Genomic DNA, 14,238 nt, shown 5'->3' with positions numbered 1-14,238 from the left:
GAAAAGTTGGACTGGCCTTCACAGTAGCCTGATGGCAATAATGTTCAAAATGTTTGGACAATAGTTAAGCAAAAACTCAAAAGAAAATAAATTTGGACGGTCAAAAAGTTACCAAAGCAACTTCGGGTGAATTGCAGCCAACTACCTCCACAACTTGCACAGAATTTAACAAAAAATATAACGCGAATATGTGAAACCATTGAAGCTAACTATGGATTTTATTGAATATATTGCGTGTAATAAATATTACTCGTATAAGGTCACACAATGCAGTTGGTTAGAATCGAATTGGTCAAATAGTTTCCAAGTTATGATAGTTACGCTTCCATTGGACAGAATATACATGAATCGAGTGTGCGTTTCTCATCTTTATTTAATGTTTACGATGTTTTGATGGTTAATGCACCGTTAGAGTTTGTGTCAATGGAATAGTCATTTGTGCAAATGACCTGTGCATTATTTTGTACATTTTTATCAATTATTTTAATTATTATCAACTATTTTATGAATTTGTTTACTTGTAGGCTTGAGTATAATTAGAAGATTTATCGAAAATTTAGTATAGATTTTTTTAAAGAAACCATCTTCAGCTCCTTTAACATTTTTGTAAATTATATTTTTTTAAATATTTTTATTTTTATTTTTTTTATATATTTTATTATTATTTTAATTATTTTTTATTCTTATTTTAATTATTTTTTATTCTTATATTTTTATATTTTTTATTATTATTTTATTAGCATTTTTTATTATTTTTGTGTATAAAATGTTTGGGAACACTTTCTTTTTGTAATTTTTGAGAAATCATTTATTTGCCGTTCGGAGTCGGCTTAAAACTGTAGGTCTCTCCATTTGTGGAACAACATCAAGATGCACGCCACAAATAGGAGAAGTAGTTCAGCCAAACACCCAAAAAGGGTGTAAGCGCCAATCGCAAAAAGGGGATGAAGTGCTAGTTTTGGAAATGGTGAAGTACATATGACTCACCAAATTGAGCAGATAGTTCGGTTTTAGGCTTATAAAAAGATGATATTAACCAAAAATTTTTAAAGTTTTACAAATTCTTACCCATGGGTCTGAAATGATTATATATGCATGGAATAGAGACCGATACAGAAGCAACACAAAACGGACATACATTTCTATAGCTTTCGCACTTTATTTACAACCAATTGCATGTCTTAATTACTTACTCACGTATATACTTCAATACTGGTATTTTTTCAGTTGAATTTATCTCTGCCACCATGGCTTTGTCAACCGTATGTGCGAGTGCCTCCTGAGACTCACAAACAAATCATTGCTGAAAAAGTGCGCCTTGCTGAAGACCCCAATCAGCCGAAGCGAAAATTTTTCGACACCGAAGGTAATGAGATCTCACGCAAACGCATGAAGAAGCTGCGTAGGCGTATGCGACGCCCCAATAGGCCGGAAGGTAAACATGAACGTAGCTTAGAATGCTGTGATCAATGTGCGAATCCTGTGGGCATTAAATGTGAATACCGTTTGTGCCGTACCTGCTGTCGGGAGAAATGCTATTCCGAAGATCGTGATTGCCCCGGACATGGAATCTTGATCAAATCGCGTCGTATTAAAGCAAAACAATACGAAAATCAAGGAGGGATCAAACACGATTCGGGTCTATCTGATGATCTGGAAGAGTATAATAAAGGTTCATATCCGGCTAATCATTTGCCCAAAGTAGACGTAAAATCTGTTCTCAATGGGGGCAGATGATTTTTAATCATAAAACTGTACTTATTTTTAGTTAAAATGTATATAAATTTCAATGTACAATACTTAGACGAATAATTTAAGGCTTATATCTATTCAGTTCCTACCAAATGGAATATTCAAATAAGAAACCTTTTGTTTGGTAGACTTTTTCAAGATAGATATATTTCATATTACTATGATATATTTGTTTATTATTGACTGTTAAATTAAAGCTTTCTACTACGAACTTTTGTGGTCAATCCACTCACAGTAGGAATAAATATTAAGATCCGAGTTTCATACTACGAAATTTAATGGTTTTCGTATCAGACGAACCTTGGAATAAAATTAACCGCATGTGGACCTGTTGCAATCAGCAAAGCGACACACGTAAGCCATAAATAAAAAACAAATTGGCACATTAAATTGCCGCCACTAACCATACCTTAACGACAACGAGCCCTCAGGCGCAACACAACTCCCCTACTGACCCACAACCCTCCTGCTCCTATCCCAGTGCGGGGACAAACCAGCAGCTCTTGGTCCCCCGTACAGTCTGTTCGATGTGTCAGACCAGAGTTCCTCGGAATCTGACAACAGTCCAGTGCAATTCTTGCACTTTCGGATGTGCTCTGGCCTGCGCACCATCCGTGAGTGGACACGCGTCTACGTTGTCCCCTGCTGCAGAGCTCTGCACCCGCAACCGTCCCATCTGGCGAGGCCGCCCCTCAACATCAGGCTACAACCACTTTTGCGGAACGCACAGCAGGGCCAACGCAGACAACACCACGCGTCCCTCACCCCTGAGTTACTACCATACTCCCGAGGAGTTTCAGACTATTACAATTTACCTGCAACGGACTTACGAGTAAGATAGACGAGGTAATCGACTTCATGAGTCGACATGGTATCAAGATAGCTGCGATCCAAGAGACAAAACTGCATGCCAGCTGATTACCAGGGAGGGATACAACTTGCACAGAAAGGATCGCGAGCGAGACAACGGTTGAAGCCTAGCCTTCATAGTCCACCATACAGTGCAGTATCGTCTCATTGATGAAGGCATCGACCGCAGGGACAGCACCTTAGAATGTCTAGGTGTAGCTGTCCGGTCAGGCGATGCCGAGCTCGAAATATTTAATATATATCGCACCCTAAATACAAAAGGGTCACAACTCAAAATGTACTTCTGCTCAAATATGAATGAGACGTTATCAATAAAACGGTCCGCGGATGACATATGGCAAAAATAATTTTTTTGTTTTTTGGTAGGACTGTTATAAGCTTACATGGCAAATTTCAGTGTGATATGTCACATAGTTTGGTTTCTGTGCTACTGTAAACAAGTCAAGCTCGAGTGTGGAAAATTTTGAGTTGTGACCCTTTTGTTTTAGGGTGCGATATATACCTCCTGTCACCTGCTGCCCGGGGGTGAAAACCGATTGGTAGTAGGTAACTTTAATGCGCATCACTATCTTTGGCGTTCAAGCCTGCCGAAAGATCGTAGGGGACAGCTATTGGCAGATCAGATAGACGACTCGAAATTCAGCACTGTAAACGACGACGCCCCTACTAGGGTAGTGGGCAATTGCAGCAGCTCGCCTGACATCACAATTGCTAGCGCCGGTCTGATAAATAACATAACCTGGCGACCTATGCTATCACTTGCATCAGACCACTTGCCCATTATCTCTCGATCGGGAAACCTGCCAACTTTGTTTCCGCGGATCACTGGTCATACATATATAAACTTTAACGAAGCTGATTGGACCAGATGCGCGGAATTTATTGCAGACATCTTCGCCGCACTCCCCAGTACCACCGATGTGCTCACAGTGATGTGATCACAGCCACCGTGGCCCGCTTCATAGCGGAAGGAAGGATCAGCGACATACGTCACAATTTCCCAACTGAAGCAGCTGTTCTGGCGAACGAGCGTAATAACCTACGCTAGGCCGATCCCGGGGATCCTCGCATAAAGGATCTCAATTTGGAGATCCGACAGCTGGTAACACAAGCTCTGGTCCACCGTAAGGTCCCTGTCGAGCTCGACGAAGCATAACGACAAGGTGGATATCACCTTCAATGGTTGTGCTTCGTCGGATCCGAAGAGATGCGCGAGCTACTTTAGCCGGCAATTTATTCTGCATCCTCCGGCCGACAGATCCAAACGTAGTACCACCAGACGGCTGTACAAACTGACACACAACAGAGCACCACTTGCTTTCTCCAGCGATGAGGTTCAGGGGGCTATCAACCACATAAAACCATCTAAAGCCATTGGCCCTGACGGACTAAACATTCTGATCCTGAAAAAGCTGGGTCCATTGTGAGTAGAATACCTCACTAGGGTCTTCAATTTGTCTATGGCCACTCTCATCATTCCTGACAAGTGGAAATCAGGGAGAGTGGTCCCACTACTCAAACCTGGGAAACCCGCCAGCCAAGGGGAGTCCTATCGTCCGATAAGTCTCCTTTCCTCAATAGTGAAGACTCTTGAAGCCCTTCTACTCCCTCTCTTTACGAAACTAGTAGCGTTGGATCTAAAAAAGGCTTTCGACAGAGTCAGTCACGCCACGCTACTAGATGAAATTTTACAGTCGACACTCCCGCCAGGACTGAAGAGGTAGACCGCGAACTACCTGAGTGATCGTCATTCGTCGGTGATATTTCGAGACCAAACATGCAGAGAAAAATAAAGCGGAATTCCTTGCAGGATGATGTCCTTTCACTCTTGCTTTCTAACTTCTGCATCTCGAAACTCCCCCAGCCACCAGAGGGAGTCTCACTGGTCTCCTACGCCGACGAATGTACAATAATGGCGTCGGGCAATGACATTGGTGGCCTATGCTTCAAGGTAAACGACTATTTTGTCAGCCTTTCTCGCTTCTTCACTGCGAGGAACTTACAACTTTCCCTCACTAAATCCACGGCGACCGTCTTCACCACCTGGACAAAGGAGGTCAAGCTTCATAAGGTGAAAGTCAATGACACACCAATTCCTACGGTAAAGAACCCCAGAATATTGGGAGTTACCTTTGACAGCTTGCTCTATTTCTCAGCGCATACAACCGCTATTGCAACTAAAGTACAGAATCGCAACAAGGTCCTCAAGTCGCTTGCCGGCAGCACTTGGGGCAAAGACAAAGAACTGTTGCTGTCGACTTTCAAAGCAATAGGCCGACCGGTTCTCAACTATGCCGCGCCTGTCTGGTCGCCTGGAACCAGTAATATGCAGTGGACAAAGCTCCAGACCTGCCAAAATACTGTAATTAGGACCGCGACAGGATGTCTCTTGATGTCCCCAATACAACACCTACACGACGAGACCAATATGCTGCCTGTGAAGGAGCATAACAAACTGCTCATCAAACAATTCCTGCTGGGGTGTTACCGTAAGCCTCACCCATGCAAATATCTGCTTGAGCCTGAGCCACCTCCCAGGCATGTCAGGAGGCACTTCCTCAACTACGCGGACGAGATCCAAGACAAAACTGACAGACAACTACTGGATCGGACAGTGTACTGACCATCAACGACATTCATCGGGAGACCCTTAACCTTCTACTTATCCAGAATCGACCCCGACATACTAGACATATGTCCGGCATGTGAAGGCATCTCGCACGACACTAACCACCTTTTCACATGCCCCTTCGAACCCAGAATAGAATATTTCGGTGTTTTTGGTTTCTTTTATTGTTATAACTGGTATGAAGAAAATACAAGGAGAAGGAATAGCTAATTTAATAGCGCAATTGGCTGCTAATAATAAACAGTTGAAGGAAATCCGTATGCGACATTTACTGAGGTTGCAAAAAATTATGGCAGTAATACGCATGCGAAATTCAATATCACATTGTATAATAAGCAGGAACAGGTCAAAGCGTTTATGGGCACACGTAAGTAATTGTGTTTGTTTTTGTTTTTATTAGTGAATATAATAGGTAACGCCTGTCCGTGTGTTCTAGGTGAGGCATGGCAAGTTCTGGGAGCTAGACATTCCTTGCAGCACCGACCAGTTTTTCAAGGAGTGCTTTAGGATGAGCCCGGACTCCTTTGCCATTTTATGTAATGAAGTCATGTCCATTGCAAAAACTGATACAACTTATAGGAAATGCATCCCTTTAGACAAACGTGTCGCGATTGCTTTATATGCGTTTGGTTCTTCAGCTGAATAAAGGACGATCGGCAGACTGTTCGGAGTATCAAAAGGAAGCGTATGCAATATTTTATAGGATTTTTATTCAGCAGTCTGGGATAAGTTCGCTCCTAAGTATTTACGAAGCAGATTTCTTACCCAAGAGAAAATTGAATTGAGTGTTAAGGGATTTGAGAAAATTGGATTTCCACAATGTTTGGGTGCTGTCGGTAAGCATGTATATTTTACTTAATGCTCATAGATCTCATATAAGTTTAATTAACTTCAGATGGATGCCATATTGAAATAAGACCTTCAGCCAGCGATGCTGTAGACTATTATAACTATAAGGGTTGATAACACAGGTCAACAACATTTTGTTCTAGAAAAGTGTAGGGTCATTATCGAAGTAATTTTTTTGCGTAGAATCCGAATCCGGGGTTTAAATTGCTCAATCACGTCAGGATTTTGAGATATCCTAACCTAAAAGTGCGAAAAACGCTGTTTTTGCCCGTTTTTGAGGTTATGTAGCTACGCAAATTTTGCTCTTCATAAAAAAGTAAACATAGTGAATTTTTCGATATTCAAAAATTCACTGAGAACATGAGACGTGATACGGTCGATTACATAGTCGCACAAAAAACAAACATGGAGACTTCAAAATGTGATATCTCAGTGAAAAATTAAGATATTTGAACAAACTCAACGGCATTTAAAAGAGAAAGACTTATGCTTTAAAATGCTATGTTTACTTTTTTATGAGGAGCAAAATCTTCGTAGCTACATAACCTCAAAAATGGGCAAAAACAGAGTTTTTTCCACAATAGAGCAATTTAAACCCCGGATTCGGATTCTACGCAAAAAATTACTTCAGAAATGACACTACACTTTTATAGAACATTCCGAACCCATTTTTTTGCAGACCTGTGTAATCAATGGTTTTACTAGCCCTCGTTGACTGCAGGTGAACTGTTTATATTGTATATAAGTTTGATGAAAATAGAGACCTTAATTTTTCATAGGTATAGGTTTATGTATATAAATGTTGGGGCACCCGGCCGCTGCAATGACTCTCAAATTTTCGAGCAGTCGTTATTAAAGAAAATCCTTCAAAGCCCTCTTCTCAGCGAGAATACGAAACCAATTTTTGGTACAAATGTTCCAGTCGTTGTGCTAGGAGACAGCGTTTCGCTTTACAGAGTTTCTAATAAAGCCTTACCCTTACAGCTCAACGGCCGGATACAGCGAACAGATTTTTAATTACCAACTTTCCAAGTCTAGAAGAGTAGTAGAGAATGCTTTCGGTCACTTGAAAGCAAGGTTTAGAAGAATTGGTAAAGGCATTGATAATGACATCAAAAATGCATCGTCAATAATAAAAGGTTGCTGTATTTTACACAATTTTTTAAATGAACTTAATGATAGCATAAACAACAAATGGATCCAAAGCCAAACAAATTTCGAATTCGTAAATCAACGAGAGCAACCAGAACCTACATACTATACTCAAAACTACAACGTCAGCGCAACAATTTCGAAAATCAATCGCTTCGTTTTTATCTTCCTTTTAAATTTCATTTATTTCACATTTTTTCTTTTTAAATTCATTTTTTTATTATTAAATTAATTAAACGTACTTAAAGTACAACAATTGCTTCTATAAACTTAAAATTCGTATTCTGTAAACTTAAAATAAAAATAATTCATTTATCACATTTTTTTTAATTTTTCTTTTAAAATCCGTAGTTTTTTTTTTTTGGTGTGGGTTTTCGTAAATTTGTATTCATTTGGGTAGCGATAGAAAATTCCACTACCTATTTTGCTTGAAGGCTTTTAAAATTTTTCTAGAATACCATTGCGTTCCCTCTCAATTTGCTGCGCTTCTCTACTATCTTCCTTCAGTTCTTGGATTTCTCGGGCAATCGTTTGGTTGGCCGCCCGAATTTCTTGCAAAAATGCATATTGGAAATTTTCGTTATCCTTTCTGCGTTTTTTGGGAGGTTGTGAAGACAATTCCAATGCAAATTCCACCGAAGGTGTTTGCATTTGATAAGAGCTGCTGCATTCATCCTCTGCCTCAATTTGAAGGGTCTCCACTTTATTAAATAATACACAAAAAAACAAATAATATAGGCATGAGATTATAAAGCTTCACCGTACTAACCTACACTCTCTTCCACAACTGCTTCAAGGTTAAAATACTTGTATCCGCCGAGGATATGATGCACTTAATCGTAGTACGCCCACGCAGAGGGGTACCGCCTGAAGACGCAACAACTTTCTTCTCATCTCTGTAAAACAAGAACACTATTTTTAAAATTATATACTAACAATTGCTATTGAACAAAATTACCTATATTTATTTGTTAAATTGTGTATTTTAACCTTTATTTCTCGTGACGAGAACACAAAGCCATGTCTGCATCTACAGCTTCTCCTCCCACAACTCCAAAAGAAACTGGACCGCCTCTCTATACCAATGTCATCGCGTTTTTCTATAGAATGAATCCATACTTAATAATATTTATCAAAAATTTTATTAGAATTATGTTTACAGACCTGTTTTCTTTGCCGGCATCCATTTCATTCATGATTCAATTATTAAAGGTTTGCTCACTAGTGACATTCGAGTTTTGACACTCCCTTACAAAAGGTTGTATTTAGAAATGTGAATAAAGTGGAACAAATTAAATCCTTTTTGGTAAAAATGGTAGCAAAAAAGTATTTTCTTACGTAAATGGAAACAAACTGCGAACGCTTTAAAAAATTAATTTTAATTAATATTTGAATGTAAATAACGGTACAAACAGAAGTTATAAGCGGAAATTGCGTCAAATATTAAAACATGAAATTATTTAACTTAATCCAAGATTTTATTTTGTGAATTTATTATTAAATTTAAAACCGATCGCGAAGTTGCGAAGCTTCGCCAATATGAAACTATTTTGTTAAAAATAAATAAATAATTGGCACGTACAATTATGTTAGGTGTTTGGCCGAAATCCTTCTCCTATTTGAACCGCGTGTCTTGATGTTGTTCCACAAATGGAAGGACCTACAGTTTTAAGACCATCTGCCAGTTTTTTATAAGTAGCTTTTTCATTCTGGTGCTGTGCTTTGCTAAGCCTCCTCTGGACACTTCATTCATCCATGGTAAGGTGGGCTCTTTGGAAACAAGCTCCGTCAATCCCAACTTTTTATAATGAAGTATGCAATGCTATCGGTCGCGTCGGGACTATCCAATTATTCTCCCTGTCGTAATTCTTTGGGAAATGCTAGCAAAAAATGAATTCCTTCTAAATCAACACATCACAAGAAAAAAGCTTTGTAAATTCTCCACTCATCGATTTTGGATTATGTCATACCACCATAGTCCTGAACATACCGATAAAAACTCTTGAGCGAGTGGATGCTCGTAAGCAGACCATTTTGAAAATGAAATGTTTTTTCTACAAATTTTACTTTTCCTCCACTTTCATTCAAAATTTCTAGAGCTAGCAACCCAGTGTCTTGCTAAGGGAGCCGATTTGTCAAGAGGGAACGAGAAAGCTGCTTACTGAGCAAACTTTTTATCATTGAATCATGCATTTCATTTAGTTTTTATTTTATTTTGATGTTTCTCCTTACATTCGTAATAATAGTTATCGATAACACAGAAAACACAGGGTTGTGTTTCGAAAATTATCGTTATTATATAGGTTTATTTTATAATCTCAGATTTTGGGAGAGAAATTCTGTATGGAAAATCGCGCTTTTTAATCACAGTTTTTGAGTTAAGCGCGAAGAAGTAGATCATCTACTTATATGTGAACGTATTATAAGCCGAACTCGCCTGTGCTTATTTCAATTCGGCAAAGTTTTGTGTACTTTATTCGCCTTGTTTGTGTACTATGTTACACGTGCTAAAACAGCTGTTGTTTACATTTCACGCATATAGGTATTCTACAAATAAAAGTGGTCAACGTTAAAAATAAGTATAAAAATATGCTTGTGAATTTATTAGTTGACGTTACAAATTATGTTGAGTATTAAATGCAAAATATTTCTATAAGTTACTAAAGAAAAGAATACGCACTTTGTGTGTTTTAGCTGGGGTTTTTCAGAACAGTTCCATCAAAACAATAGATTCTTAAGCCGGCAATTACTTTAAACTCACATAGAGATGGATCAAACTAAGCCATTTTATGATTTATGCATACCTTATCAAAGAGACGAAAAAGTAATGCGGGAAATAATCAAAGAGGCCATTAGTCGTAAGAAAACCCGCGTTTGTGCATGTGCATCTAACTTCTAATACTTCTGCTTTTAGTGGGTTACAAAACAATAGCCATTGATCAAGTGTATGATCACAGCAAACGTGATGTTACCAAACGTGGACCTGATATATTCCCAGCTCCTGTCGGAATAAAACACCTAGAAAATGAGTTTAAAAGCCAAGTAAAAATTTTGCAAAGAATAACTATAATATATGTGGATGTTGCTGTCGCACACGCAATGGTAAAATATACAAAAAAAAAATTGATTTTTACTTCTGTCACCAATTAGATTTCATTTCTTCATAGACAAATTCACAGAACCTGAAGAAGTTCAACTTGATAGCCGGTCAACCAAAAACTGATGCCGCTTTAACGGTAACACACAATTTTTGATATTTGGCTTCTTAAACTTATTCAAACATTTACTTTATACTCATAGCACTGTTGTACCGCTTTCGCTGGAGATTTAGTGACATTCGACACTGAAGCAGGGGTAAAGTTGCTAGTAAATCGCAAGGCATATAAAATAGCTGTAAAGCGTGGCTTATTTTTCGAAATTAAATACGGGCCAGCTATCAGGGACTCAAGCGTACGGAAGGATATGATAAAGCTTGCACATAATTATTGTGTTCGAGGAAAATCAAGAAATATAATTTTCAGTAGCGACGCAACAAATGTCTTCGAATTGCGAGGACCATACGATGTGGCCAATTTGTAAGATATTGTTTAAGCCATATTATATTATACATCCGTTTTTTTAAAGACTATCTATATATTTATTACATTAGGGCATATATCTTCGGGTTGTCAGAGGATCAGGGAAAGAATGCTGTGGACAAAGCGTGCAGACAGTTGTTTCTGAGAGCTGGTAAGCGCCAAGTAGTTTTGGTTTATGAATAATGATGGTGCGTAATTGAAATTCTCATATCCTTTCAGAATCTCGACGTATTGGCAAAACAATTATGTTTGTAAAGGCTTCGGGACCGGTAGTTCTTTCCGATTCCTCCGACGAGGAAGACGAAGAAATTAGTGATTTCGAAGAAGTAACCGATGGTGTAGTAGGTATTATTAAGTACAAATCTGAAAGATATTCTGCCGATGATTCGACAGAACCGCCTAATAAAAAGAAAAAGTAAGAGATGTGAAAAATGTACATGCTTGCGTTTCCTTTTTATTGCCAGTATCTCATATGAAGGCGAAAGAGCAGGCATATATTATATTAATGTGAAAAACACTGAATATATTGGCAACGTAACAACAACGTATGGTCGTAACCACTAGACGATTACGGCCATCCATTCCCATGGCAGCCGCTTCAAAGTTACCGGAATGACTTGAGTTTTTCCCGACCAAGGGCTGCCGCCGCAGTAAACTAGCCATGTCTAGTGTACCGTATCCCACCCCCAATCTCTCGTCACATATGTGTAGTATTTTACATTTTGACCTCATCATTTCATGCCGACTGATTTTGATACTAAAGGCAGACGCGCATTGAAAATTCTACGCGCCGTCGAGATGTATGAACGCAATGATACCTTCCGCTATAAACGCAGCTCACCATCATTATTATATTTTCATATGTGTCCAAAATTATGTACAAAAATTTCAATCGGCATAAAGTATGTAGTTTTACTTTTTAATTTATTTTACAAGTTCGCCTGTTCAGCTGACGTATTTCCCCCCTCTATGACGCAGCTGATTATTTTTTTTATTCTACTATGTCACCAATACAATACAACAATACATGAAAAAAATTTCAGCCGGTATAAAATGAGTTGGTAGAAACGCGTTTCGTACCCTCCCACAATAACACCCACCGCGGGTGCGCCAGCTGACGTTCACTTTCGTTATTCATGAAAGCTAAATCACAAGTATAGTCAAGAATTTAACGGTATAAAAACGTAGTCTAAAATCGACCCCTGGCTCCCGGACTAACACGGATAAATGCCTTTTCAAGATCAGTTGCTAGAATGGTAACATGACGTTTCGACTTAATGAATCAGAAACAAAGTGTTGAACTTTTATCAAAGAATCCATTCCTCTATGATTGCGTTTAAAAGCTAACTGATTATGGCTGATAAAGCCATTTTTTGTTATGAACCACATTAATCTCACAGCCACCATTTTTTCCAATATATTACTCAAACAACTTAGTGGAGAAATTGGTCTATACGAAGTTGAGAAGTGGGGTGGTTTTTTAGGTTTAGCTATCGGAACAATAATGGCAGACCTCCATACGTGTGGGAATACAGATACGTTGTAAATATTATTGTAAAGTTTTAGCAGTCTATGTTTGGCTATTTCTGGCAAATTAGAAAACATTGGATAGGCGATCCTATCAAAGCCAGGCGTTTTCCCTTTTCCATGCTGCAATGCAGATTCCATCTCAGAAAGAGAAAAATTCTTCTCTAAGTATTTGGCGGTAAGAGATATATTAGCAGGAGTGTATGCTGTGGAAAGCCAAATTTCTTTTTCATTTTCATATTCCTGTGTAAAATTACTATCTTTAGAGTAATTAGACCAATACTGGGCAAACAGCTGTGCCATGGCAAAGGAATCTGTTACAATATTATTGTTGAATATTATAGTTTTAATTTGGTTTTGTCGGACTCCGGCTAACAATCTAATATCAGACCAAATGTTTTTTGGTGCTGAAAGTGGGGAGATTTGGGACGTAAATGATTCAAAGCTTTGTTTTTTTGATACCTTAACAGCCCTCTTAAAGACAGCATTTGATTTTTTGTAATTAATAAGGTTGGTTACAGTCATACAATGCTTATAAATTTTCCAGTGCCCTAATTTTGAGTACGCAGATTTTGGAGATTTTTGGGCCGCCAAACGGGAAAAGATCTCGAAAATTTATTTTTGGTTTGAGATATAAATTTATTGGCTGCTACCTCTAAGAATGGAAGAAATTTTCCAACGAGTTCGAGACTTAAGTTGGGGAGAAATGAAAGAAAGGTCTACATTAGTAAAATAAGAATGTGTAGAAAAATCAGTACGTGAACAGTCATTTAGTAAAATGAGTTGATGTTGAAAAATAAAATTTTCTAAGACTAGTCCCCTTGCATTGGAATTTTTTGAACCCCATAGAGGACTCCATGAGTTGAAGTCAGCAGTCCACAACACAGGCGAAGGGAATTGGGAAAATAAATGATTCAATTCGGATTCAGAAAATTTTTGTTGTGGAGGTATGTAAGAGTTAACTAAAGAAATGTATTGATTTCAATTTATTTTAAGTACCATTGTGGATATTAAACTAACTAAATACTTTGATAAATTCATGTGGAATGTGGGATTTTATTAATTTTTGGGTAGGTTCAAGAAATAGCCAATGTATTATCTTAGATAACATATGGTATTTGGATCTATATTATATGAAAAATGGGTTTCCTGAAAACATATTATATCTGGATCTTCTTCTTTGATTAATAATAGTAGCTCATTGTAATTATTATGGTAACCGTTAATATTCCATTGAATGATTTTTGCTGACATCATTCAGTCTTTTTTAAAGTTGCCTTTATAGAAGCGGGAAATGTTTGGAATATTTATAAATCTTCGAAACAATTATCAGCTGAGAGGTCTTTTCTAGTACTGACGGTTTTTTTGAGATAGTAGTCGTTATTTTTAGTAAGTTTTGAGTAATTGGAATCGCAAAGTGTTGGTATCTGAAGTTGAGCTTTGTTGTGGGGATGAGACATTTTTTGTGACACTAGCAAAGGAGCTAATACTGAAAACAGTGACCGACGTACGTAATCCCTTACCGCGCCCCTAACGAGCACAAAACTGAGCAAAACTCATCCCGTAGAGAACAACTGCGTTCTTTTAGTTACATATTTACACAATACATCGGTTTGTGTGTGTATGTGTTTGGTTGTATCACACAATGTTGCCATTGATATTTTTGCTTACACACTTTTTCACACATCCGCGTTATCAGTTACAAGTTTTCATTGTTTAATAAACCAAAGCCAAAAACCAACAAATGCAAATAGTTCATTTATCTAAAATTAACATTATTCAACAGTGTTTTGACGTGATAACGTGTTATAATTCGATTTAGCCGGCTGCACGCAAGAAAAAATGTGTCGTTACCTTGCTCATTTGTCGTTACCTTGAATG

The 14,238-nt window shown here is 38.0% G+C and overlaps 3 protein-coding genes across 3 annotated transcripts in view; 2 read left to right on the top strand and 1 right to left on the bottom strand.

Moving 5' to 3' along the window:
• LOC129247125 (tRNA-dihydrouridine(16/17) synthase [NAD(P)(+)]-like) overlaps nucleotides 1–2,068 on the top strand; it is a 76,891-nt gene extending 74,823 nt beyond the window's left edge. The window contains exon 8 of the mRNA XM_054886068.1: nucleotides 1,228–2,068. Coding sequence (XP_054742043.1) covers nucleotides 1,228–1,737 — 510 coding nt within the window. The 3' untranslated portion in view covers nucleotides 1,738–2,068. The remainder of the gene's footprint in view (nucleotides 1–1,227) is intronic.
• A 5,455-nt stretch (nucleotides 2,069–7,523) lies between these two features.
• On the bottom strand, nucleotides 7,524–9,790 carry LOC129248803 (uncharacterized). The gene is made up of 4 exons (XM_054888418.1): nucleotides 9,787–9,790; nucleotides 8,211–8,352; nucleotides 8,028–8,148; nucleotides 7,524–7,948 (listed from the first exon to the last, which is right to left on the bottom strand). Exons 1-4 carry the CDS (start codon nucleotides 9,788–9,790, stop codon nucleotides 7,691–7,693), a joined length of 525 nt encoding a protein of 174 aa, XP_054744393.1. The 3' UTR covers nucleotides 7,524–7,690.
• Nucleotides 9,581–11,266, top strand: LOC129247642 (ribonuclease P protein subunit p30). The gene is made up of 6 exons (XM_054886857.1): nucleotides 9,581–10,110; nucleotides 10,167–10,354; nucleotides 10,420–10,488; nucleotides 10,553–10,827; nucleotides 10,902–10,981; nucleotides 11,050–11,266. Exons 1-6 carry the CDS (start codon nucleotides 10,020–10,022, stop codon nucleotides 11,247–11,249), a joined length of 903 nt encoding a protein of 300 aa, XP_054742832.1. The 5' UTR covers nucleotides 9,581–10,019; the 3' UTR covers nucleotides 11,250–11,266.
• Nucleotides 11,267–14,238: the final 2,972 nt, after the last annotated feature.

Source organism: Anastrepha obliqua, chromosome 5 (genome assembly GCF_027943255.1).
Source record: "Anastrepha obliqua isolate idAnaObli1 chromosome 5, idAnaObli1_1.0, whole genome shotgun sequence".
Taxonomy (NCBI): domain Eukaryota; kingdom Metazoa; phylum Arthropoda; class Insecta; order Diptera; family Tephritidae; genus Anastrepha; species Anastrepha obliqua.
The sequence above is the reverse complement of the archived record's forward strand: the minus strand, read 5'-3'. Positions and strand labels throughout refer to the sequence as shown.